This window comes from Trematomus bernacchii, unplaced genomic scaffold (assembly GCF_902827165.1).
Source record: "Trematomus bernacchii unplaced genomic scaffold, fTreBer1.1, whole genome shotgun sequence".
Classification (NCBI taxonomy): Eukaryota; Metazoa; Chordata; class Actinopteri; order Perciformes; family Nototheniidae; genus Trematomus; species Trematomus bernacchii.
This window is the reverse complement of record NW_022987714.1, coordinates 10086317-10114313: the sequence shown is the minus strand read 5'-3', so window position 1 is coordinate 10114313 and position 27997 is coordinate 10086317. Positions and strand designations below refer to the sequence as shown.

The window sequence follows — 27997 nt, the reverse complement described above, 5'->3', positions numbered from 1 at the left end:
TTTTTATATATTTCAATTCGATAGTATGAACAAAATGTAGAAAATAGTTAGATAAATAAACGAATAAATGAAACAAAAAAGGGCCTTACCCTTATTTTTGAACCATACGAGGAGAAGAGTCATCTGTTCTCTCACTGCACTGCTAACCGTGACTCTTCCTTGTCGACTCTGTCGTCCACTAAATAGTAGCTGAGTCTTCAGTGTGACTTTAGCCCAACTCCCCCTTCTCAATCACACATACACACACTGCATATCTCTCTCTAACCCCCCTCTAACATTTTCAGTAGGCATATTCAAATACGTTGGCAGTGGACAGGCAGCAGGATACACACATATTTAACAGTTATTTGTTAGGAGCTGTCCAATATTGGCCTGCTGTGACCATGTAATTGTTATGTTGTTTTATCACATGGAGTGTTTATTTGACCCTTGACATACAGGGTCTATCTATCTATCTATCTATTTTATCTATCTGTCTGTCTATCTGTCTATCTGTCTATTTGTCTATCTGTCTGTCGAGTGACATGTCTGCTGGACTCCATTTCCCATGAGCACTAGCAACCATTCACAAAATCATGAGACCCATCATGGGACCGTGAAGCAACACTCTTTAACAGCAGTGTTTTGGGTCACCGAGTTTTGCATTATGGCAGTAGAAACCATCGCCCCTGACTGGGAATTTGACCGTTTTGACGACGGTTCACAAAGTAAGTAAAGTCCTGTATAAATAGCGACGTGCTAAACTTAACTAGCCTCCAGTGCTAGCTTACGCTGCTAGCTATACGCTTAGCCACTGGGCTCCGTCTATTTGCTGGCACGGAACAACTCCTACTGTCAATTGCAAACAAATGCTCGTAAAATGGAAACCTTCTGAAATGATTTCTATATTATTTGCTATACTTGAACGCGTAGTGTGCTGGTTGCAGTTGATATGTAAAAGTAAATGTGTAAAATTAGGTAAAGGAAAGTTATTTAACGTTATTCACGGCTATCAGTCACATTGCTAACAGCTGATCAGTCTGACAGCCTAATGACACTTGGGCAATTTTGACAGTGGCTCATAGTAAACACTGCAAAAATAGTGGAAACTAACTTCCTCCTAGAAAACAACATGGACAATGGTAGGGTTTTATTTATTTGTGTGTAAGGTGTCCTGCGGTTAATATGCAGTGCCCCCCACAGATAGGAAATTGTTTTGGATAGGATTGTGCATCTATTTCTCGAATGAGACATTTACGTTCACATTTGAGCAAGCATTAATGGACATTTACCCTAATCTAGCTGTAACAACATTGGTGTTTAAATCACAGTGAATAGTCTGCTGCAGTGTACTTGATCAAACCCTCCACCCTACAGAAATACACACAGAGGTTCAACTCAAGAACTACAGCAAGTTTCTGGAGGACTACACCTCCCAGCTGAGGGGTATTGAGGAAGCACTGGATGACTCCATAGGAGATGTGTGGGATTTCACTCTGGACCCCATCGCCCTGAAGGTAAAACATCAAACACTAGTACTTGTACATCAACCTGAAAACACTGACATTGTGCTTTCTCAATTTACACACATCTTCCTTCCGTTCTACTCTCTTTCAGCTTCTCCCGTACGAGCAATCATCTTTATTGGAGTTAATTAAAACAGACAACAAGGTAAATAGAAACACACATAATCTTTAGTTTTCAAGACACTTATCTACACAATTGTACTTGTTTAGATATGGCTAATATTGCTTCCATTGTGTGCAGGTTCTGAACAAAGTCATCACAGTATATGCTGCTCTCTGTAGTGAAGTAAAGAAGCTCAAGTATGAGGTAAGCCTGCTCAGAACACTTCACTCTGTGCTATTGTGAAATTAGTTTGGTTTGTGTCTGTCTGCTATTGGTTGAAGGTCCCATTATGTAAACAATGAACGCTTATGTCTTTTGATTTCAAAGCAGGCCCAGGTGCTACATTCATATTGTGAAAGTAACAAGTTTTACACATCTCATATTAAGAAACAGTTTTTTAAATGAGAAGTTTTGATCTCACAACTATACAATACATGGGTAAAAAGTGGCAATGCAGATGGCGTGTGCACAGATACACAGACACTCTGACCAATTAGAGCAGACTGGAACGTTGTTGCAACTTAAAATCAGTTGCTTTCTAAAGGCTGTTGAGTGAACCCCCTTCAGTGAGAAACAGACAGCATTTTAAAGAGTAGAGAGCAAGAATAAACAGTTACAGGTTGTAAAACACCTTTTGGGCCGGGGGATTTACGCAAGAGGATGACCTGATAACACCAGAGGCCTGTACTACGAAGCCGGATTTTCGCTTAGCCGGCTGACTTCAGGGAAAACTCGGGCTTTCCGGTCCTACGACGCTGGTTCTCTTTTTAGCGGGCTAGATCTCCATGGTAACTTATGCTGAGCGGCTAACCTCCTCGGGAGGAGGTTAGGTTGCAGGCTAAGAGATCAACTCAGTGAAAGCACCGCCTGCTGACCAATCAGAGCTCCGTGTGCGGAGTTTAAAGCGATCAAGTCATATTACAGGATAGAGGAAATACAGAAAAACTGCCGTTGCAGGAAAGACGGCCGGCCAAAATCAACTGACTGTGTGAACGTGAAAATGAATAGAATATCCCCTCCCATCTTCAGAGCAATCTGACTATTATAACATTAGCGTTAAGAAAGCTTACTTAAATATCTGCCACAACATGAGTAACCGGATCAGAGTAACATTAAGTACAGTCCGCGGCACTGTGAGTGCAGACGTCGATGTGTCCCATTATCATTCATATCATATCACATCATAATGTATCATATATTTCCTTTTTTGAGTCAGCTTCTTGAACCGTATCTGGCCGTGCAACACTCACAGTGTCACATACTGTATGCAGAAGTATTATTTTAAGCAACACATTAAGTTGACGAAACACTCGAGTCAAATTCTCCTAATTAAAGTCAGATCCACTCGTGTCTTGGACGGGGCAGTGATTTCATAAACCTGTTAATGTACGCATTCAAACGCTTTTTCTTTTACCAGCTGTATTCACCTTGCAGGTGCAGCTATGTGGCTTTTATCCTGGATAAAGTGTTTAAGTCATGGATGTTTAAAGTTTAACTTCTTCATATTTGACGCTTGTCCATGTTTGAGATTGGTCGAATGCTCCAAATACCACCCCTTTCATGTGAACGCGCACCTAACTAGATAGGACACGGCTGGCTTGAGCGATCCACTTGATAACCAGCATCGTAGTACAGTTTAGCAAGAGCGCGTATGTTTTGGATTGGGCCAACCGGCTAACTCAAACATATCCAGGTTAGGAAAATCCGGCTTCGTAGTACAGGCCTCAGGTCAATCTGGTTTTTTCTCCCTTCTCCTCCTGCAGTGTCATAAAACACTTCAACCTAAACACCTCAGGATACCATTTGTTAAAAGTAACATTTCAAAGTTAATGATTACTTTATTAAAACAGTAATACCACAATCTCCATATCAGAATACAGCTACATTCAGACACAAAGTATGAGAAACCTAATTTAAATGTAATTAGTTTCTTGAACATTAACGCGTAATGTAAACATGTGATTGGAGAAACCCAAAACGCATGTGTTTACTTGAAAATGAGTCTATCATAAATAAAGAATCATAGCATTGTTTGCATCCATGTTTACTAGCTTGCAGTCATCTTGCGTATTACTGCATATCTTGGCGTGTGAACGCTACTTGCTGATTAGTGGAATAGTGTGACACCAATGGCAGGATTGTGTATCACATCACTGCTTGTGTATGTCATAAACAAAACGGTGACCCAGTCATAGAGGTCTAAATAAATCTCTTCAAACTATTGTCTGTGATGTGCTGTGAGATACAAATTCTGATTCTGTGGCCTTAATTTATTTCCCCCTGCAGGCAGAAACCAAGTTCTACAATGGCTTATTGTACTATGGAGAGGGAGGTAATGTCAGCAATTAATATCTACTTTTACACTAGATGTAATCTAAGGGTTACTCAGTAATTGTTGATTAAATTATTATAAAACGTATACATTATTTTGTGTTACAGTGTCTGATACCAGCGTTGTTGAAGGAGAGTCCCAGATACAGATGGGCAGATTTATCTCATTCCTTCAGGTAGATAATGGATCATTTATGTCGTCACTTGTATTTTATTGAAATCCAGAAACACTGATAGTTGTTCGCTTTGTCCATTGGTAGGAACTTTCCTGTTTTGTGACAAGATGTTATGAAGTGGTGGTCAACATTGTTCATCAGCTGGCTGCCCTCTACAACAGCAACAAGTAAGATCCTTCAACTGTAGCAAGTATTCACAGTCAACGTACTGTTCTTGTTGAAATGGCTCGAGTACCCACGTCGTCAAAAGAGCCTTTGTGCACTTCACATGCAGCAGAGAAACAAACAACAAACAGAATGCGTTGTTGTGCTTATTGCATCTTTGGCTCTGTTACAATGTCAAACAAATGATACAAAGCATGTCTCTCATATTTCAGGGGTGCAACAAAAATCATTGAGTCGTCAGGTGTCCATTTTCAGGTGGGTTTCAGATTTTTAAAACAAATTCTCCATCTCTGTATCTCAATCTCTAAATATTTGTACCATGTCTGTTTGATTTCCCCTCTGCAGACAGTGTACGAACACCTCGGGGAGTTATTAGTGGTTCTGCTCACACTCGATGAGATAATGGAAAATCACGGCACACTAAAAGATCACTGGAAGATGTATAAAAGGTAAACACACACAGTTATGGCAACCAATAAGAAAGGCCCTGAAATTCCCAATATTCCATGTCAAATTTGAATGTATCTGGATGACCATTGAGGACGGCTCTCAGTGGCTTTAGTTAAGTTGTTCTTTTGAATTTGACTTAAATATACGTGCATTGATTTGATCTAAGACACATTTATATTTATGATACCTGGTCTTTAAACCAGAAATGAGTGTATGTGTATGATAAACGTTTACATACTTGTGTTTAATGTATGATTTAGGATGAAGTCCTCTGTAATTACATCCTCCTGTTGGTTATAGGTTGTTGAAATCTGTGCACCATAACCCTGGGAAATTTTCCATTCCTGAAGAGAAACTGAAACCATTCGAGAAGCTGCTGCTCAAGCTCGAGGGACAGATGCTGGATGGCATGATACTGCAGGTGACTCCACTGTTTCAGGCCTTGATTATGATGTAGAATTCATTGTCTTAGGACTTTGCTGAAAAGTTGGTGGTTCCAAGTTTGTGCTTATATGCAAATTCCATTGTGAGCATAGATCATTTTAAGTCTAATATTGTGTTGAGGTCCTCTGAGGGGCATTGAAAACATGGTTTTTGCTACTGTCTGACAGGCCTGTGTGGAGCAGAGATTCGACGATCCGGGGGAAGGAGTATCTGTTGCCAAAAACAGTGCCTTTGCAGAGGAGTTTGCCTTCAACATCCGCACCATATTCACCAATATTGAGTCCAAAATTGGTCAGTTTCTCTTCTCAGGATTAACTGGTTTGCGCTTTCCTGCAGCTTCCAGTGTTTTATGTCTGTGTGCCTTTGTTGTTTTCAGGGGAACCTTCAGAGATTGACCAGAGGGATAAGTATGCAGGTGTCTGTGGCCTCTTTGTGCTTCACTTTCACATCTTCAGGAGTGTCGACAAAAAGTTCTACAAGGCGTTGCTGGATGTTTGTAAAAAGGTAGTTATGGGTTCTTGCCTCTGTTCTCTATCCGACTGCCTCATCTTCTGTTTATTTATTTTTTAAATATCTCATTAATGTGTGTGTGTGTGTCCCTTCCTCTAGGTTCCAGCTGTCACTCTTACTGCTAACATCATCTGGTTTCCCGACACTTTCCTCATCGCTAAAGTCCCAGCTGCAGCTAAGCTGATGGATAAGAAGAGTCTACAGGCCATCAGAGCGCAGAGAGACGCCTACCTGCAGCAAAGAGCTGTGACACTAACAAAGTTAGTTGCAACAAAAAAAAGTGTTTCTTTTTTGGTTTATTCAGTTTTTTCTATTTGTAGAATCTGATTGTTACTGTTGTCTCTTCTCTTCAGGGATGTGCAGTCCTACTACGTGTTTGTAACTTCCTGGATGATGAAGATGGAGTCCATCATATCCAAGGAGCATAAAAGTGACAAGTTGGCAGAAGACCTGAACAGCAGGTGCAATGTGTTTGTACAGGTAAGAGCTGACAGTATTAACAAGGCTCAGCTGGACCACAGAGGGTAACATGGCATTCACATTTTACACTTTGAAATTCTGCTGCAAATGCTCAGAATATACATGTATTATCCTCAAAGAACAACCAAATACCTGTCTCTAAGCTTCAGTGATATAAGTACTTGTCTGTAATATGATAAACTGACCACATATTATTATGTAAAAACAACACTTTTCTTGTACTACTTAACTAACAGTTCCCTCTGCGCTTCCTGTTCATCACAGGGCATTCTGTATGCATACAGCATTGGCACCATCATCAAAACCACCATGAACATGTACATGTCGATGCAGCGGCCCATGACCAAGACTTCTGTCAAAGCTCTGTGTCGACTGGTGGAGTTGCTCAAGGTGAGTGTGTTCCTGTTTTCCCACCAGTGCCTTGTCAGTTTGATTGAAACTAATAAGCTCATGTGATGTGTGGCTCCTCTCAGGCTGTGGAGCACACGTTTCACAGGCGCTCCATGGTTGTAGCAGACTCTGTTTCTCACATCACTCAGCAGCTGCAGTCGCAGGCCCTCAACTCCATCGGCAACGCCAAGGTAATGAAAAACACACTCAATTATTTACTTGTTATTGACAGGAGGAGTTTATGCAGTTGTGACGTGAGTGGAATGTTTATATTTTTCTAACTAGAGGACTAACTTTGTGTATTTATTCCCTGAAGAAAAGGGTGATCTCAGATAAGAAGTACAGTGAGCAGCGGCTGGATGTGCTGTCCTCTCTGGTGATGGCAGAAAATGCTCTGAGTGGACCCAGCACGAAGGAGCGGCGCCTCGTGGTGTCTCTGGCACTGTGTGTCGGCACGCAGCTGGTACGTTGGGATAAGTTGGTGGTTAATTGGATACAAAACTTTCCTTTGCTTAATATCGAAAAACATCTGCTTTCTTTTAGAAAACGTTCAAAGATGAGGAGCTGCTTCCACTGCAGCTCGTGTTGAAGAAGCTGGATCTGATCAGCGAGCTGAGTGAGAGGTGGGCTTTTTCTTCTTTCAAAATGAGTTGAACAACATTTCAATCTGTTTTTGCTCCTTGTGCCAAGAGCTAGACAATTGTTTAACCCTCCAGGCAGAAAGACAACTTTTAAAGTTTAGATGCTGCTGCTTTGTGTGACAGCTTTACAACATCTCATTTCATAGTCAGCAATTTGGTGTTTTGTGATGTCTCGTAGGAAATGAGCTAAACCACCTAGTAGCTTTGAGAAAAGGCTCAAGGCAAGCTCTTTATAAAACCAAATCATGAAGATGCTGACACCTCAAAGTACCCATTAATCGCTTTGGCAGCTGACTGTCATCGATTATCTAGTGAAACAGTCTTGCAGTCATCTGATACTTGGTGGCTGCTAATTTTGGACTTGTCAGCCAATTGATATTTTCTTTGACCTACTTTAGGCGTACTTAGGGACTGTTTTTGTTTCTTCCTCAGGGTGAAGCTGCAGTGTGACTGTAGTTTCCTTTACTGGCACCGAGCTGTGTTCCCTATCTACCTCGATGATGTGTACGAAAAAGCCGTGGACGCAGCACGAATACACGTAAGCAGACAGACAAGAGCGAGACTTCTAATCATGTCTGCAAGATCCCAAAAGATCCTTTTTTAAATCAATTATGGGGAAACCTAACTTTCTCCTTGAGTTTTGAAAGTTGGATTTACTGGTTTAGCAGATACAAAGACCATTAATGATCTACAAAGGTATATCAACTGTTATCTCTATGTTTATGCTTTTGAATGTTAGTTTCTGTGTTTGATTGGTTGCTCTGTTTTTCTGCCTTCCTGGATGCTGTCTTTGATTGGCCGGAGCAGTACATGTTCAGCGCTCTGAGGGACAGTGTGCCCTCCATGTTGCACGCCAAACACATGGAATCATGTGACCAGCTCCTGGAGAGCTACGACAAGGAGATCATGGACGTGTTCAACGAGGTGAGAGGTCGAAATAGAGGAACCAGATGAAATGTGTATGGTAGAGGCAGGAAGAGGAAATACACAGTGTGGTGTAGAAGTGTACACACCACCAGCATTGCAGTAGAGTCATTAACCTTCATTTGTACATTGTTGTTGTCGTGGATCCGATGTAACACTCACAACATTAAAGAATAAGACAAAGCGGAATCGATAAAACAAAGACACAGAGATGGTTGAAGTTTATTATTATATTGCTGTACAGCTCTATAATGAGACCCATTACCTTGCTCCAAAGCAGTGAATCGTGTAATGCCCCCACAGAGCAAGAGAATCTTACACGTTATATACACTTGAAACAGCATACGTGGCAGACATGTTCTATCCTTATAAAGTCATATGCTGCATCCTTATGCGTGGCAGACATGTTCTAGCCTTATACAGTCATATATGTTACATCCTCTGTCTCCTCAGAGTTTACATGATCCTAGATTTCATGACCTTATTAAGCAGTTACCCCACATGCTAATGTATACAACTGCTGGTGAAGACATAGATGGGCCTCGTTTAAGTAAACTAAATGAATAACTCACTAGCATGGCTTAAAACACATGATCATATACAGTAATATAGATTATTTCAACATTGTCATTGCAGCACCTGCTGGACAAGCTGTGTAAGGAGATAGAGAAGGACCTGCGTCTCTCTGTCCACACACACCTGAAGCTGGACGACAGGAACCCTTTCAAAGTCGGCATGAAGGACATGGCACACTTCTTCTCCCTCAAACCCATCCGATTCTTCAACCGCTTCATCCTCATCAAAGGTGAAGAGAAACAGTTTCCATACATGTACCCTCATATAATATTTCAGTCCTGTTCTCTTTGGCATTTCCTAAGAGCATCTACTGCACTTATTTGAATGAGTTTTTTAATTTAATGTAAAATTCAGATGCATTCAATGTTTTATTATTATTATTATTGAATGTTGGCTGAGGTGGCCAGCTTGATAGTGCTGTTTCTGTTTCAGTGCAGCAACGTCAGTTTTACAAAAACACTTATTTTTTTAGTTGGATGAAAGAGTATCTTTAGAAAACTGTTCTTTAAAATGTGTAATTATTTTTTTTTTTATGGTGCCATTTGTGTTCATTTCAATTTGTTAAAGAAGGGTATGTTTGCATTTAGGCAGTATACTGACAGCAGCAGACATAACTTAGTTAACTTTTTCATAAGCAATATCATAATCGCATTATTCAACACTGTTATCCACATTTTGTAGCCATACTTAAAAAAATGTATATAATTCAGCACAAATACACTTGAATCTGTTCAAGAAAATGAACTGTATGTCATGTCTGAAGTTGACACCTGCTGTAAGATAATGCTAATTGAGAAAGTGACTTAATCTTATTTGAACGTCTGTACAGCCTATGTGACCCACTACCTGGATAAAACCTTCTACAACCTAACCACTGTGGCTCTGCACGACTGGGCCACCTACAGTGAGATGAGAAACCTCGCCACGCAGCGCTATGGACTCACGATGACGGAGGCCTACCTGCCCAGCCAGACTCTGGAGCAGGTCGGTGTGGCTGCAGCCTGAACATCATGACAGGTGGAGTTTATATCCAAAGTATTAACCGATCCCCTGTGTTTTCTATTAGGGTTTGGACGTTCTGGAAATCATGAGGAACATTCACGTTTTTGTGTCACGCTACCTCTATAACCTCAACAACCAGGTATGGATTTATAGAATATAATTTGTTTATTATACGGTTACATGCCGCATTACAGAAGCACGTTGCCCATAAACTACATGTCCCACAATGCATCTCACTTTGTGACATGCGCACTGAAGAGGCTGGCAATTATTTGCCTTAAGGCCGCTACAGACCCACCTGAGACCAAAGAACGCGTACCGAAGGCGTCCCGACTTTTACGTCAGCTTCGTCGCCTGCGTCGGCTGCGTCGGCTGCGTCGCCCGCTACGCCGCCCGCCTACGAACACACCGCAAATACTTCAGTCGACGAGTGGCAATAACTGTCCTTACCAGCAGGCAGCGGTAGTGTGAACAGACAATCAGATACCTCCCGCGGCCGATTCAACATGTGGAATCGGCGTCGGGAGGTGTGAGAAGGTGCCGTAAAGAGACGACGGTGCGGGACACACAAACCTGAGTAGGGCGCCGCGAATGCCCGACTGCCTTTGACGGCCTCTGACTCCCAAAATCGGGCTGGTGTGTCCGGGCCTTTAGACTTCTGCTTTCAGACGTAGTTAATTATGAAGTTATTACCCTATCCCAGGGGTCTGCAACCTTTTTGACCAAAAGAGCCATTTTGCCCCATTTTCCACACATTTTTTTTGTCTGGAGCCGCAAAACATATTTGATAGCTTGATAGCTGATAAAGTTGCATATTGTTACATCATAGACAAAAACTACAGTTTTTTTGCATTTATTATTTATTACATTATATAAAACTGTTTACCTCTAATAAGAAACAAAGAACTCTTATAAGGAGAATTAAAAAAAAAAATACACAGGCCTACTTTTAAATAAATCAACACAGCACTCGGGGAGTCCTCTGCACATTTGAAGAAAATGAATATAATTAAAATGGGCCCACTTTGAAATAAATAAAACATATAGCTGCACCCTAAAAAGAGTTAACTGATTGAATTATGACTGAAGATCGTCAGCTGTCTTCCTCTTCCGTGTTTTTCCTCCAATACGTAAAGGCTGCAGCACCTTTGAGAACTTCTCTCCACATATCAAATATACCGGTAAGCCAGCATCGTTTGCTGTGAAAGCAGATAACTCTAACCACGCAGAATTAAATCCTCTGTGTTCCTCCGATACTTTTCTTTGATTTATCCATAGTTCGCTCATCGAGCCGGGGGTCAGGTTATTCGCCTGCCAGAAAAGGCGCTGGCGCGGGACCGTAGCAGGATATGACGCATATTTTAGTTGACCTAATTAAAACCGTTTTGTTTTTTATTTATGTGTCGCAGTATCACCTCAAAATACAAGATACGAAACATTTTCAACCGTGCAACAAAATATAAATAGTCCTACAAATATTTGTATTTGATTTTCTTCTTATTTTTGTCTAAGCTCAAGGGAGCCAGAGCAGAGGGCTTAAAGAGCTGCATGCGGGTCGGGAGCCGCGGGTTGCCGACCCCTGCCCTATCCGATAATAATCCAAAGCAGAGGCAATAATGTAATATCATACATTATTTTATATATATTCTATATTTATATACGTATATTTATATAGTCTTGAAATTACAACCGGCCCTTTGAGTGCAACCATAATGCTAATGTGGCCCGTGAAGAAATTGAGTTCGACACCCCTGGTTTACAGTGTTTTCATCCCAACAGATCTTCATAGAGAAAGCCAGTAACAACAAGCACTTGAACACCATCAACATCCGTCACATCGCCAACTCCATCCGGACCCACGGCACAGGCATCATGAACACCACGGTGAGTTAAGAGGGAAGGCAGGAGTGTGTGTCTTAGTCCGTCTGTGTGTCCCTCAGATCATCACCTGTTGCCTCTCTTCTTCCATCAGGTCAACTTCACCTACCAGTTCCTGCGGAAGAAGTTCTACATCTTCAGTCAGTTTATGTACGACGAGCACATCAAGTCCAGACTCATCAAGGACATCCGCTTCTTCAGAGAAACGAAGGACCAGTCGGATCAGAAGGTGAGGAAGGGGCTCAGCGCCTCTTCACCACATCAGTCGCTCAAACAAAGCACAATGGACAGATGTTGAATTTTGCACGGTGGAACTCTTCAGAAAATGTTGTGCTTTTGTTTGGTCGGATGGTTGTAAAGCCCCAGCCGGAAGTCCAGAGGTTCAGATTAAATGAAGCTGCCGAATGAGCTTGTTAAGTTTTCATATAAACAGACACGGACTTTCGGAAAAAGCCAGCCTCAGGAACAGGGGCCTTTCTAGATTGTCTGTTCTTGGAAGCAATTGGCCCTCTAATCCTCTTCAAGTTTTAAAAAGTGATTTCTTTATCACATTGCCAGGCACAATAACATTGCTCCCTTCCACCAGCTCTTGTTTCATCTATAGTTTTCCATTGCAGTATCCATTTGAGCGAGCGGAGAAGTTTAACCGCGGGATCAGGAAGCTGGGCATCACTCCGGACGGGCAGAGCTACCTGGACCAGTTCAGACAGCTCATCAGCCAGATTGGTGAGACATACATTTTGATCTGTCCTTGGTAGATAATCTTAGATAATCAAATGCAGGTACAGATACATGTAAACCAACACCAATTTACTTATACTCTGTTTTCTTTTAGGTAACGCTATGGGCTATGTGCGAATGATCCGCTCTGGAGGCCTCCACTGTTGCAGCAGTGCTATCAGGTAAAAAAAAAGAGCTGTCTCGAGTGCTGCTTCTACATATTTGTGCTCTCTGGCAAAGTTAATATGAAGGTCCATGGTTAACTATGTTTCGGAAAGTCTCTGAAATAAATGTGATTAACTCTATACATTAATGTTTACATAAATACTAGGTAAATCTGATTTAAACTCATGTACGGTGAAGGGTTTTCCGTCATATCTCACTAGCATGTTTGGTGTCTCCCCAGGTTTGTCCCTGACCTGGAGGACATAGTGAACTTTGAGGAGCTGGTGAAGGAGGAGGGGCTGTCAGAGGAGACCCAGAAAGCTGCTAGGTACGACATTTGAAAACTTGCGCTTAAATGCACATTATAATTCAAATGTAATTCGTCTAGCATTACCCTATTTCTATTTTATGAAGATAATGAGAATCAGCTCCAATGGGCGTTCAATTGTGTAATTCATTTAAATATGTCTGTCAAGCACACACTTGGCTGTGCTTTAGATGTGTCCGCCAGTCAAAATATTGTCTAGATATTTTCAGTGCATTTCCACTCCTCTGCCTGCAGAGGGCGCCACAGCTATAACATTTTTTAAAGGTATGCCTCACACACAAGGGGTAGGCACAGGTAAATATTGTGTGTCTTCTTCTTCTTCTAGTGTCCTAGATTCAGTTTTGGGAGATCTGACCAGCAACTCTGCCGAGGGGACGGAGTACTTCAAGATGCTGGTGGCGGTGTTTGCACCTGAGTTTCGCAGCGCCAAGAATATGCACCTGAGGAACTTCTACATGATCGTGCCGCCTCTGGTCAGTGACAAGACTTTCTAATATGTTTGTATTTTTTTGCAAAGAGGAGGAGGAAAGCTAAATAGCCTTTATTTAGCTTTCCTCCTCCTCTTGTCTTAATTGAAGTTTAGTTATTGAGAACTGATATATATCAAAAATATATCAATTTTTAAAAACAAGCGGAGCTTCCGTCAGAATTTATTATAATTTAAATCTATCCACATTATGTCATTTGGACAATCTTGCAGTGGAAGCAATGTTACCGATTTGTGGCTAATCGCTAATGTTGCTTTTTGTGATAATGTGGTTAATTGCGAACATGACTCTTTGCTAATTTGGCTAATTGCTAATATGACTCTTTCCTAATATGGCTTAATGGTAATGAAGCTCTTTGCTACAACATGCCACGCAACTTTTGTTGAATACTCTATTCAGTGTTTTAACTTTTAACTATGCTGCACTTTTAGTAAATGAAACAACTCCCTCCCATAGGCGGTGAATTTTGTGGAGCACTCCATCAGCTGCAAAGAGAAACTCAACAAGAAGAACAAAACTGGAGCTGCTTTCACAGACGATGGCTTTGCTATGGGTGAGTGGGCTTAAGGGATGAGTGTGTGCTATACAACATGCCTTGTGCTGCGTTGTGGCTGCTCACTTCCTCTGTATTTCCTCTCTTTAATCACTGTATCTCTCGCTCTCAGGCGTGGCGTACATCCTGAAGCTGCTGGACCAGTACCTGGAGTTTGACTCTCTGCACTGGTTCCAGGCGGTCAGAGATAAGTACAAGAAAGAGATGAACGCTGTGGTGAAGGAGCAGAACGTCCAGTCTGCCAGCCAGGACGAGAAGCTGCTGCAGACTATGAACCTCACTCAGAAGAGGCTGGACGTCTACCTTCAGGTACAGCCCCTGTGTCATGTCAACCAAGAGACACAACAACCCCATCTAACTCAGGTTTCAAACAGGAAGTATAATGTTGCCATGGACTCAGGGTTTTTGCCTACATTTTTTACAAATTGGATTAGATGTTGGCATTTCCTGTTTGTAGTTTATCCATGGATGTACAGATTGCTGTCACAAGATGGCTTTGATGCTGAAGAAAACTTAAAAACGTAATGATTCCCAGGCAGCTTCTGACAATTTCAGGAGGGTATTTTCTATGATTTGAAGCTGATTTATGGAACCTTATTCATAAAAGACAAAGGAGATAATTATATCCTCTGGAAGAGTCAGTCAAACTAAATTTAAAAAGGTTGAATTGTGTCTGAATTCATATCTTACTAAGTTTTGTTAACTGACAAAAAGTATATTCATTTTTCAAAACAAGTGGAACTTCCATCAGGATTTATTATAATTTAAATCAATGCACATTATGTCATTTGGACAATCTTGCAGTGGAAGCAATGTTACCAATTTGTGGCTAATCGCTAATGTTGCTTTATGCTAATGTGGTTCATTGTGAACATGACTCTTTGCTAATTTGGCTAATTGCTAATATGACTCTTTCCTAATATGGCTTACTGGTAATGAAGCTCTTTGCTACATGTATATCCTCTGGAAGAGTCAGTTTACATTTATAAAGGTTAAATTGTGTCTGAATCTATATCTTACTAAGTTATGGCTCAGAGTAGGAATACTAACTTTGATGCAATTTACAGGTACGGGTTGTAAAGTACCTTAATTACGTTCAAGAGCTACATTCAAGCTGCTCCAGCTGCTGACCATTGTCCATAAAACAAATCAGCAGGGAATACGACAATCACTAACTTCCTGCTTGTTTAGAACACCTTTCCCTTTAACCTCACTCAGTACATTTGCTTATGTCTATACCTGACAACCTCCGTTGTAGAACCATGGTTCCCTCTCACCTCTTTGTCTTCCTGTCCCTTCAGGAGTTCGAGTTGCTCCACTTCTCGTTGAGCAGCGCCCGGATCTTCTTCAGAGCGGACAAGACCGCCGCCGAGGAGATTCAGGAGAGGAAAGATAAAGGTTAGGTGCTGTAGAGATGATTAATGGAGTCTTTTAATAATGCAATGACTCACTTGTCATTCTTTTAACTGAAGTAGCTTCCAAAGCAGGAGCTCTTTCAGATGGATCGACCCCCGCTGACCCTGCATCAAAGTGACCCCCCCCCTTAACAGCAGACTCATAACCTGAGTACTGTGACATGGCTAGAAGAGGAAGTGGGAAGAGAAGATCTACAGTAGCGGACTGCACTGAAATGTGTGTGTAGTTCAGGGACAAACAGACAATTGAAAGACATTGGTAACGTTCCATGATAAAACAATCATCTTCATTTGAGAATGTGCTCCTGCAGGAAGTGTGATTTTGTTTCCATTGTACAGAAACATCAATGTAAAATCCCAACAGCTTTGAAATGTCTTCTTGAATTTGTAGCATTTACGCAAGCGACTGCAATTTGAAAAAACGGCGGTGCAACAAGTGCAAGGTAAAGTGAAGGCTTTCTTCTGCCCACGTTTTGATACATCCAGTCAGGACTAACTGGATTATTTTTCTACAGTAGAAGCCTCATCTGTATGTATGTCCTCTGCTGATCAGAGACGAAATCAATCAATGACTAATTTGCATCTGTTTTGATTTCAAAGCTTTGCTACAACTCTTTGTGTCCAATGTACTGAATGTGAATGAATGTCCATGGCTTTTAATGGCAGCTGTGTTCTTGATGCCTCTGTAGATTATAGCTCAGTGACGAGGACTCTTCAGAATGTTTTCAATGTATAATCTTCTCACGTTTGGGTGCCATGTTTGTCTACTGCTAGTTTTTGTTTTGTCCATTTTATACATTGTCTGAACTATAGTGTGTATGTGCCTTTCTAAACTGTGGATACTTGTTTCGATAATTAGTTTTAAAATAATAATCTTAATGCACAAGATTCTTGATCTGTGAGTGTAGCATAGTTACAAGTTTCATTACTTCTCTGCAGCACTGGAAGTTTATAATTTCATTTTTATTTCCCAATTTTGTATCTATCATTTGGTACATGGGAAAATGAGGCCACCATTTAGTTAAAAGGGCGTTCTATGAATTGACTTGCTTGAAGAGAAAATGTCTTTCTTAGTCTTTGAAGACTAAATAAAACTTGCACTTTCAATAGAATTTAATGTCTCTCAATGAGTTTGCGATGAAAGTTAAGATGTGTAAAAGCACAGATAACATAACTAATGTTTCCCAGTCTAAACGTTTAACCTGTGTAGTATATAAAACGTAATGGTACATGTTTGCCGGTAATGTGCAAATTAAATAACTGACTGGACAATTTTTACGAATTACCTAAGAGACCAAAAACACACGCACACGCAGCTTTTCATGAAAGCCTTTTCTACTTTAATACAAAGAAAAGAAGCTTTGACTTCAGAAAATACAAGATTGGTCTGGGTTATTTTTTTCTCCTCAATTACAAATGTTTCCGTTTCCTATGAAATGCTGCCGTTCACTGCTGTTCAGCAGCTCGGATTGAAATACCTCCCTTATGATGCGCTTTACTCCAAACTTAAGGGATGATCTCCATGTTTACATTTTCATGTTTGTTTTTTGGGTTAGAATCAGGCCTTTCCTTAAATGACATTTTTAATGTTGTATTATTATTTTGATGTAAGTGCCCGCAGTGCCAAGTGACACCCTGTCCAGCAGATCCAGAAATTACCTGTTGCGTCCACATATTGCATCCATGCTCACCTCATAAAAACGAGGTTAAAGGCAGGGCAACATTTCTTTCAAAATAGATGTCCTATATATACATATATATATATATATACACACATACACATATATATATATATACACATATACATACATATATATATATACACATATACACACACATATATATATATATATATAGAGCAATCATATATACACATTCGTACATACATATACTAAGTTATGTGATGCAAAGAAACAAAAATGTACACATTTCTTACAAAATTGTAACAAAGACTGGAAAGTGTTTTGTTTGCTCCAGAGCAAAGTCGTGTAGCGGTTTAGCCTCTGCGAGAATGTGTCCACATTTGTGAAAACCAAAGCAGTCTCCCAGAGTTGTGTCCATGTTCAACAGAAGTCACAGCGAGAGACGAAGGGAGTATGAGACAGAAATCTGTTGGATGGTGCGAATACAGAGGTTGGAATCAATGGAAGGAAGAAAAATGAAAAGGGTGAGATGAAGAGAGATGCCTTTTGAACGTTGCTTGAAGCCCTGTCCCACAACATGGATAATGATCTGGGAGTGTTCACATAAAAAAAATCACAAACAAATTTTGTGTTCTTTTATTACTAAATATAGTGCAACAATAAACATTGCATTTCTTTCACCCTTTCACTTTCGTCTGAGGATGTTAACTTCCTCGCCTTTTTCTGTTCTTAACACTTGGCGAGGCGTAAACCTTGATCTGTCACTGTCCTGTGCCAAAAAGGTCCGTCCTCCTTTTCTAAAAGAAAACAGGCTTCAGATTCAGAGACGTAAACATAACACAGACCCTGCTGGAAACAAGACAAAAAAACAGGAGGAACATAAAGAATAAAAACAGAACAAGTGTTGGTGTTTTGGGCAGCATGTAATTTTGGAAAGGCAGGGCAGTTTTAATGGTGGCGACGACCCCCGCAGTCAAGATAGTCAAATCCTCGAGGAATAAAAACCGAGCTCTGTGAACCACAGCGCCACCTCCTGGACCAACAGTGTTGTGTGCAGGAACCGCTGCAGCCTTTTGGACTGGTCGGGCCTTAGAAGGCCTGCTGGGCTGGGTTGTAGTTGAATGTTGTCGGCACGTGAGGCCTCTCCTCCAGCTTATCATACTCCAGATGAAATTCCTTAGAAACGCACAAAAAGAGTCAGTAAGAGTTCATGCCATTTATCGCCAGGTGGTGAAAGCGCAACAGAAAGACAATGTCTTACCTTGGCAACTTTCCTCCAGTTAAGACAATCAAAGAAGTAGTAGGTTCCCCTCTCGTATGCGTTGGTCTTCAGTGTGGGCTCCATGCCCGGCGCCCTCGTTATCCAAACCCGCTCCTCTTTGTGGTACCTCCAGTCCCGGTTAAAGCTGGGGGGGGGGGGAAGTTATGAACAAGGAATAAGAGGAAAATAGGGAAGAAACGCAGGGTTCCAGAAAGTTTTGATCCCAAAGAGGGACGAGTCGCTGACAGCCTGACACACAACTTTAAATTGACTGCAAATAGGGCTGGTTAATATAAGAGACTAGATATTGTCTAAGATTTATGATATCCTAAGTGTTGTCTTTCATGAATTGTAGTAAAGTAATGCAATTTTCAGAATGTTCTATCTGTTTTATTATTTGCCTCCCCCCCATTAGTTAATATTTCCACATTACTGATGCCTGAATATGTTGTGAAGCACCAATGGTCCAACCAAGCATATGGTCATAATGTTTATATCAAGGTATTTGTCAAAGATATAGTGGTATATGATTTTCTTCACTTCAAAAGATCTGTCAATAGGGATGGGTACCGAGCCCCGGTATTAAAGGGGCCCTTGGGCTGAATGATTAAATACCGGGTTCCCGTTAAGCTCAGACGTTATCGGTCTTTTTATCGGTACCGGAGACATTTAAAAAATATCTCTATATCTCTAACACACACACACACACACACACACACACACACACACACACACACACACACACACACACACACACACACACACACACACACACACACACACACACACACACACACACACACACACACACACACACACACACACACACACACACACACACACACACACACACACACACACACACACACACACACACACACACACACACACACACACACACACACACACACACACACACACACACACACACACACACACACACACACACACACACACACACACACACACACACACACACACACACACACACACACACACACACACACACACACACACCAAAAGAACCGATAAGAGTACCGTTAAAGGACCGGATCGATAAGCGGTATCGATAAAAGTAGTAGTACCGTTAAAACCTTAACGATACCCATCCCTATCTGTCAATAGTTCAAAAATATTCAAACAGACTGCACATGTTCAAAAAGTTGAGTTGTTTGCCGTTAAATAAGTAATATTGGTGACATTGGTAAGACAGAAACGAATTGCGTTTCCACCAGAGAAGAAACAACATTATCACATTTGGACAGGAACTATTTCCAGTATGAACTAAAGAGAAATTATAGACAACGTTTCTGCAGGTGTCACCATTCAAATGTTAGTACTCACAGCTCTACTGCTGCCAGGAGCTGCAGCAGGTCTCCTCCATTCATGTAGTACAGGTAGAACAACAGGTCCTCGCCATACCGTGCCAGTTTAATTGCTGCCAACTGGAGGCAAGACAGCAGAGAATAAGGAGAGTTAGTTTAGTGGCCACATACAGGAGCTGAAGACTGAAACTGATCTGAAGCTCATAGTTACCTTGTCTCTTATGTGGATATTGGTTAAGTATTCAGATGGAACGTGGAAGTCTGAAAAGACAAGAACCGGTAAGAGTGACTCATGAGTCATTTTATTTGAAAAATATAAGGAACATTTACAATTATGCAACGTTAAAACTTCCCTATGAGAGGGTTTTTTAATAAATGCATCATCTTGGCCTGCCAGTTGTTATATACTAATGAAACATACAGATTCTGTGATAAGCAGTTGAAACACACCTCGTTTTAAAGTTGAAACGTTGAAATACAGTACAGTACATTTTAGTAGATCATAGCCAATGATATATAAAAAATGTGTAGTAATTGTGATATTTGTATACTGCCAAGCCAGGGATGTGTGAGATGATGAGGCGGCTTTATCTTGTTCCTAACAACCTGTCTGGGATCATAAAGATGACTTCAGACAGGCTCTGACTGCCACATCTTAGAGTGCACCTATCATGCTATTTTTAGGCAATAGCATAAGTCTCAGATATATACAAATATATAAAAAACATGTCTATGAAGTGTTTTGCTCAAAATACCAAACAGATCACCCATTCTAGCCATGCCTCATATCCCTCTATTTCACTTCCTGTTTCAAAAGTGCTGATTTTGGGAATAAAGCTTTAAAAAAAAAAAAATTGATAAAAAAAAAAAAGAGGGGGCTGAGCTCATGCGGGAGATTCTACCGGCAGATACTGCGGTGATGAAACGCCATATCATGGATTATCAAGGATTATTTCTGAAACAGTATGGAGCTCAAAGGCTTTGGTTGCAGTCGAATAGTCCAAAAATCAGCTCCTAAGTTCTAACCCTATCGTCTATTCCTTGACCTCGGAGTGAAACGTCATGGGGTTAAGGGATAGTGGATAGGAGAATTCAAAAGGATTTAGGAGAAGAGACTGCGGTACTTTAGAGAATCCGACTGCACTTTCACTATCCGACGTGTTTATGATGCGCCAGCGGACGTCATAAATGTGCGCCTGCTGCTGTGGGGAAACTATGGAAACTACAGTTTTCTATACAGCGGACTACAACATGGATGTTTAATAAGAACGAGGGACTACTGTAAACTCATCTAGAGACTCTGCACCGTGCTCTGATGCTGTTGTTTTATGCTTTATGAACAGGGACAACAGAGAAACATATTCTTCATGACCAAAGTTGGAATTGAAATAAAAAAGGAAAGTGAAACTTATGCTCGTCACCCTCTCCCTCCGGTCCACATTAATACAAATGATCCCAATACGTATGATTGTATGAAAAGATCTTAAAATCAATACAAATGTATTTATTATAAACGTTAGTCCTTAACATCTATCACTGTGTATATCACCATTCAAACATCTTTTTAAAGTTGAACAAACCCCACACAGCTCAGTAAAGACTGTGAAATGTTGACTTTATTTGATCATTTCAGTAAAAACTAATGTTCACATTTCTCTTTTTGATTATAATACTGATGAACGTTCAAAACAAAGCACTTTGGCAAGTTACCACATACGTTTTAAAATGCTTAATAAGCACCGTAACTTTCATGATATAATTTCTAGGTCATAATCGGTTGTTTCCGTTATACGGCTGAATGTTGTGTGACGGCAAATGCAAGGCATTGTGGGGCAGCATTTTCTCCTCTCCTTTCGTAAAGGGAGGTCCAGTAGTTCCTAAGCTAAAGGAGGTTATAAAGGAAGTTTGAAACCTCCTTTCCTTTCATCTAGAGAATTTGAACGGCACTTATCATGGCTGCCACTGAGGGACTTCCGGGTCATTTCACTCCGTTAGGAAGGTTCCTAAGCTAAATGGACTATTCGACTGCAACTTTTCTCTCTTGCCGGTTATACCACAAGGTGAGTTCCTTTTTATATCCAGCTTCTTCACACACATGCTCTCCAGTACAGGTTAGCTCTGAGTGTTAGTGATGCTAATGTAAACACCGACCATATTATGTCCAAAACAGTCGGGCATAGTTTCTGATAGCAACTTTCTGATAGTGCCGTGGGTCCACATTTCCGATATTACGTCATATCGGACGCAAATCTGGATCAGCTCCGTTGTACCCCCGTTTTTAGAGATTTGGGTACGGAGGAAAAGAGAGAGGGTTTTATTTTCTGACGCTGCGTGAGTTCCCTGACACACCGGGGACACATATTTATGTATAAAAGACATCAACAAGTGCATTTTGCATGATAGGTCCCCTTTAAAAGCTATTGCTGAATGCCAATTGATCACTAAATGAAGGCAGGTATTAAACATTAAAAAGTAATCCTCCCGCTTATAATTCACACGAATGTCTTACCAATGTCTTGAGGTCGACATGGCGACGAGGCCCAAGGCGAGGCGAACTTAGGGTACAAGTTTCTGTCAGGAAAGAAAGCTGATGTGAGTTCTTGACACTGGACATTGAAACGGAACAATTTCTAGAAATATTTCATATAAAACAGATATATTGGACATAAAGTAAGTGTAGGTTGTGATAAATGTTATTTTTGGGACAAGAACGTTTAAAGAAGTCATGCACAGAGCCAATTATGTCCCACTGTCCAAAATGGCATGCCAGCTTAAAAAAAAAGAGGGGTCTTGTTTAGACTAAAAGCTGAGTTTAACTAAGATTTATTCAGTGAAAAGAAAACTTCATGCAATTGTAACCATGGAAACCCTGTGTATTCATCATGTTTTATAGGTTATGGAACATTTAAATGGGCTGCGGTGTTTCATGACGGGGTTTTTGGACTAGTTCGAATCATTTCTAGACCATACACCTGGTGGCTAAAAAAAACTTAAATGTGACTGTATCTAGGGTAGAACCTCTGTCTTACTCTGGTGAGTTTAAGTTGAGTCCCAGTGTCGTGAGGTCACTTCCTAGCGCCAGATGGACCATCCCCGGATCAGTCTCTGCCGCCCGGATAAATGTCAGCAAGCCAATCATGCCGAATTGGTCCGTCACCATTCCTGAGGGAATATTCGTCACCCGACCTGCAGCAGCCGGATAATTGAGAGTTCAAGAAAGCGCTGGGCTGCGGACTACACTTAATACTTACTGTCAATACATTACCTCCATATTTAAAACCCACACTTTGTGCACGTATTGGAGAGCAAACCAAGCCAATTGTTTTTTCTTAACATGTCATGGTCACAGACAGACTAATGGAAGGATGATAATGGTCTGTACCATTTTGAACATATTCTTTGTGGTTTCCTCACTGCAGCCTATCCAATAATTATCTAACCCCAAATGCAGGGTAGAGAGCCCAACTGCCTCACCCAAGTTGTGCGATTAAGAAGGGATGTCTCAGTGGAATTGGAGCGATACGATTGGCTGAGGAGTCTCACCATCGGGCAACACCTGGATCCCTTTCTTCTGGTTGTTGTTCTGTGCTGAGGTCGTCTTGTCTCCCGGGAACTTCGGTCCATCTGCATTCGATGTGCTCTTGGTTACGGAGTTCAAGTTCTAAAATCAAAGAAAAACAGTTATAAAAAAACTGAAATAAAAAGAAAAAGAACAATATTTTTTTAAAACCCATGATGATTAACAGACATCCTTCCAGATTGTGCTGCAGAGACCACCAGTCGCTCACACTTACCGTTTTGGCGTCATCGTTGCTCAACGAGGGGTCCTTATAGTTCGGGCCAGGCAGTGCAGGGAAGTCCTCGTTGTGGATGGAGAAATCCTGCGTCTGTTCTGTTGAAGCCTTTGTCACCATGCCAACTTGATGATGAACACAGTGAAGCAGAGATTATAATTCCCCGAAGTGTAATGAGCAATTAATCACAACAAAAAGGTCATCACAAGCTATTCTGTGGATGTGCATTAAAGCAAAGCCTTGGCTAGTATTATCAACCCAATCAAGGAGCTAATATCTATTTCCTTTCCTAGGGGAACCTACTTCCTATAGCTTTATGTGTGTAACAGTAAGACACTTTCTGCGGCCTAATGGCCTACCATAAGGAGCCCGTCCAGCCAGTGGGTTGAGCACCGGTGTTGGGTTTCCCGTCCCTTCTCTCCGACTCCTGTCTGCTAACGCAGGGAAGTCTGACAGATCCAGTCCCGTTACATTTTCACTCCCATCTGCAGTAATAGGAAGGTTAGGAACTTGTAATGTCACCTTCAACTCAATGTAACTACTTGAGATTGTAATTGTATTAATAAAATAGCCCACCCTCCCCTGAGTAATAACTGCTGACTAAACCAAACAGCTCATTTGTACAGTAGTTACCTACCGTCAGTTTCAGCAGTCAAAGATTAACTTACATTATGTCCAGAAAATAAATGTATTTTCACCAACAAATACCAAAGTTTGATTCTAACTCTGGCCTCGCGCCGCCGGCACTTAAAAGCAGTTGTGCCTCTTGCTTAGAGAAGACACTAACTTTATTTTACAGGAACCAGGTCATCACATCAACGGTTCTGAAGCTCCTCCAGCAAGGTGTGTTTATGTATGTAATCCTCACTTTGTATTCAATTTAAACCACAGAAGTTTTTGTTTGAATAAAAACCCCAAACTAATGATCCTTTGGTATACCCACCTGAGGTAAACACACTAACCTGTGCCATTGAAGATGCTGCTCGATAACGAGTTGGGCATCCCAAAAGCCTGATTTCGGTTCATACCAAACCCCGACATGCTGCACAGATGAAAGAAAAACAAAACAAAGCATGAGCTTCAAAAACAGAACTTTCCTTAAAATCAAAAAACATGTATATTAGAAACTGTAGGGAACAAAAAGAACAGCAGATCGCTACAAAGACCCGTCTACCTGTTTATGGTGAAGGGCTGGCGCGCTGGCTGCTGTTTGGGCATACAGATGATACTTGGCGAGCTTCGGTTCGGACTGCCAAGCCCCGAGCTGCTCATACTATTGGTCCTGCCGCTCATCCCAATACTTTGACCGACCTGAGAGTGGTTTAGCATGTTTCTCGTGTTCATTGGCAACGACCCCCTGTTAAAACATCAATAGGTCAGATTTAGAGCTCACGTCATGTGATTTGCCTTTCTATTCCCAGGTTATTATTTATTGTTATAAGCCAGCCACACAAGTTTGAATCCAAACTCAGTTATCAAACTCACAAAAAAAGTGAGCACTTTTATACTAACCTGCTTGGTGATGGAGGGGTATGGAGGGACATGGTGGGGACCCCCGTTGTGGGGGTGATATGACTTGGTAACTGCGAGCCTTGCGTTAGATTTCGGTTTAACTGAGGCGTACTATTCCCCATGCCTCTTACTGAGAAGCCGAGTGCACCTGCAGAAAAACAGGGAGAGAAACAAATACTGTCAGACCAATCAGACAAGATTTCTCTGCAATGTGTCCTGCATTCAAATGCAAGTAGGTTTTAAGGTTTAATAAGACTTCCTGAGCTAAACTGGAATGATGCAAATATGCTATATATGAGAAAACTGATTTGTGAGTGTAAAGGAAAAAACAACACTTACTTTGTGGACCGTACAAACTCGCACCAAGCTGCGACAGCTGACCCGACGACGATGGCGAGGGAGACGACAGCATCTGAAGGAAAACATTTGAGGACTAGAAAGAGTAAGATAACTAGAAAACGTCTCCAATGGTGTCAACACTTGAAATGAGAGAAGTTTGTGAATAATGAAAAAACTCACATCTTTGTCCGACCGATGTGGGAACATCGACTGCTGGCTGTAGTACATGCTTTCGTCCGAGAAGTCATTATCGACTACCTCAACGAACTCGACAAATTTCTTTCTAGCACCAAACATGCCTTATGTCACCTGAAGAGGGAGGGAGAGAGAGCAGAGCTGTTGTCAAATATTTGCGAGGGAAGGAAGTATGGTCATGGATCAAAAACTGTACAAACACAAATACAATGTTTCAGTAAAGTTAACAATTATAATCTAAATACACCGATTCCACTTCAAAACATCAAGTTAAAAACATCTGTTGTTTTTATAACAGTAGACAACCTATCATCTGGATGTCCCAACACTTTACTGATATTATCAACTTTTATAAACAAAGGACACGGTTTTTCACGAGTGCACATTTTAATCAAATTCAACTTTCTGAATGCATAATTTATTTTCATTTTTTCCTAAATCCCTTTAACACGTTTGGCATCTTGTGGATGTTTAGTACAAAGTTTTGAACAGTATGTGTGTCTACTTTTGAATGATGTAAACGCATTAAGGAAGAACATTATGATATTCCATAAGAACACACTTTTCATCTCATCTTAAACATGTATTAAATAAGCTGGCAGCTCAATTATTTTCCTTCCTTAACTACTATGCTGAATGATAATTTCCAAATAGATTAGATACCTAATTTGACACTGTTGAGAAATGTACCAGCAGCAATGCTAACATGCTAGTTAGCCAACTCCAGTGTAGTTAGCAAGCTAAGTGCTTGTAATCAATCTGTGTTAGCTTAGCAAGCGGGCTGCCTTAACAAGGAGCCAAGTACCACAACATAACGAAACATTTTAACTCCAACACACAGCGACTTGTCTACCAAGCAGCGGGCACTATAAGGCAGTAATGTGGGCCTTTTCTGCCTCCATATAGCCAGTCAGCTGTGCTTTTTCTCGGCACAGTTTACGCTCCGTTTGCAGCAGCAGCAGCGACAATCTGCTGAAGCTAAAGGCTAACGATTCGCTCTGTATCCAAACCTGGGGAAACAGCGACGGAAATCGCTTATACAGAAGGCCTAATTATGACCCAAACTGTGTTAATATGACTAAAAATAAGTAAAATATCCTCACCGCATCAATTTCCCTTCTCTACGTTAGATCCAAGATGGCTGTGTGTATTCACAATCGAAAGAAGGATAGCCTTTACCCTCTGACCTTACAACCGGCTGACCACTTCCGTACACAAATCTGAAAATATGAGAAAGTGCACTCCGTTAGTCCCACAGAGACTAAACAGACACCAAGAACTGAACAAAACAAAACACATAGAAAAGTGTTTGCTTTTAGCAGGGAATATAAGACACCGCCGTCTCTACCTCCTTCCTGTGGTCATAATAACGTGTATGCATTACAATACTGTGAAGCTGCATTCAATACAGACATAATATGCCTCTTTTATTAACATTGTCAGGATATCCAGATAAAATATATTTGGTCAACTGTTCCTCAAGATATTGGCATTAGATTCCGATTTCAAGCTGTTTTTTCTCAGGGCCTTACCAACCAGGCAAATTGTCCACCAGGGGACCCTAAAGTTCCCTTCATTACTTTGTATTCATTTGTTTTCTAGTAGGATAAGTACCCAATAAGCATTTTTTTGCTACATATTTCCCATGACAGGTTAATTAGCAAGATGCTCAAATATTGAGTTATTATACATAATTATCCTTTTGTTGCAACATTTGAATTGGAGTGACCATGCATCGCTGCATCGCTGCCTCTTAAGCTTAAGTAGGTATGATTAAACCTGAAGGCTCATGGACGTTTTTTTCCACCACAAATGTTGACTAGTTATGGCAGAAAAAGCAGGTCAAAGATAACATTAATAAAGACAAAGGGAAATTAATAAGACATGTGCTCCTCCTGCTATTACATAGAAACATTTCTGGCACAAAAAAGGTTTACTAACATAGTTACATTGTTATTTCTGTGTACTCGGTATGGGTTGCACTGTTGCCTGCTTGAGGCGCCCACGCAGTGGATAAGGGGAAGGACAAGTGCTAAAAACAGTCTGTCAGTGAGTTAAAACAGACAAGGGCCAAGCAGTGTCCCCTTCTGATAAGGAAAATGAAATTCCTTCTCAGTATTATCTATTTGGAAAATAGCCCTAATGAAGGTATGCAACATAACATAGTAAATCACACCTCAGGCAGTCCAGGAGTAAACCCTGCTCCAGGAAAGATAAATAGGAAATGATATTGGGCTTTAATGCCTACATTGAAAACTGAAATATGAGCACCTGCATTTGGAGGGGTATGGCACTGATGTCTTCACTCAACAATGATTGCACAGTTGATGTTCAAACAGATTAAATGTGGCACTGACAAAACACAGACCTGCAGAGCCATGCACCCTCCACCACACCTCACTACACCTTTCAGTTTTCATGGGGACCTGTAAATTAATTTCCCTTCCCTTCAAAAACACTCAATCATTTACTTCAATTGAGGTCAGAGCAAAACACAAAAAACTCTCTCCCTGTGAACATTGACAAATTCTCTAAATTATTCCACATTACAGGCCCACTTGTCTGGCCCAGTGGAATAGACCCAAAACTGCGTCTGGGCCCGATTATAACATCATGTAAATGACCTTCGCTGCTCTTTCATCACAACGCATGGTTGCTTGCACCCTGCCCCTCCCTTTGTCTCC

General features: G+C 41.0%; 2 protein-coding genes across 5 annotated transcripts; one reads left to right on the top strand and one right to left on the bottom strand.

The window, feature by feature from the left end:
* The first annotated feature begins 557 nt into the window (after positions 1–557).
* On the top strand, positions 558–16513 carry washc4 (WASH complex subunit 4). Of its 2 annotated transcripts, none has more exons than XM_034141397.1 (33): positions 558–707; positions 1357–1496; positions 1597–1650; positions 1747–1812; positions 3895–3940; positions 4048–4115; positions 4200–4282; positions 4493–4535; positions 4626–4729; positions 5031–5151; positions 5342–5465; positions 5551–5678; positions 5784–5944; positions 6038–6164; positions 6429–6554; positions 6638–6745; positions 6871–7017; positions 7098–7177; positions 7628–7733; positions 8003–8119; positions 8756–8924; positions 9525–9679; positions 9762–9836; positions 11477–11581; positions 11670–11804; positions 12193–12301; positions 12411–12477; positions 12702–12788; positions 13114–13261; positions 13733–13829; positions 13942–14138; positions 15131–15227; positions 15305–16513. In XM_034141397.1, the coding sequence occupies exons 1-33, from the start codon at positions 647–649 to the stop codon at positions 15361–15363; spliced, it is 3510 nt and encodes a 1169-aa protein (XP_033997288.1). In that variant the 5' UTR covers positions 558–646; the 3' UTR covers positions 15364–16513. The 2 variants fall into 2 exon arrangements, with proteins under 2 accessions (XP_033997288.1, XP_033997287.1); XM_034141396.1 differs by having other exon boundaries at positions 15302–16513.
* Positions 16514–17507: 994 nt separating this feature from the next.
* Positions 17508–26517, bottom strand: cnot2 (CCR4-NOT transcription complex, subunit 2). Of its 3 annotated transcripts, none has more exons than XM_034141399.1 (15): positions 26417–26517; positions 25299–25427; positions 25119–25212; positions 24780–24927; positions 24442–24624; positions 24230–24309; positions 23627–23752; positions 23268–23392; positions 23017–23134; positions 22503–22659; positions 21983–22044; positions 19685–19734; positions 19493–19593; positions 18149–18293; positions 17508–18063 (listed from the first exon to the last, which is right to left on the bottom strand). In XM_034141399.1, exons 2-15 carry the CDS (start codon positions 25413–25415, stop codon positions 17977–17979), a joined length of 1593 nt encoding a protein of 530 aa, XP_033997290.1. In that variant the 5' UTR covers positions 25416–25427; positions 26417–26517; the 3' UTR covers positions 17508–17976. The 3 variants fall into 3 exon arrangements, with proteins under 3 accessions (XP_033997290.1, XP_033997291.1, XP_033997292.1); XM_034141400.1 differs by having other exon boundaries at positions 25119–25191; XM_034141401.1 differs by lacking the exon at positions 23627–23752 and having other exon boundaries at positions 26417–26516.
* Between the last annotated feature and the right edge of the window lie 1480 nt (positions 26518–27997).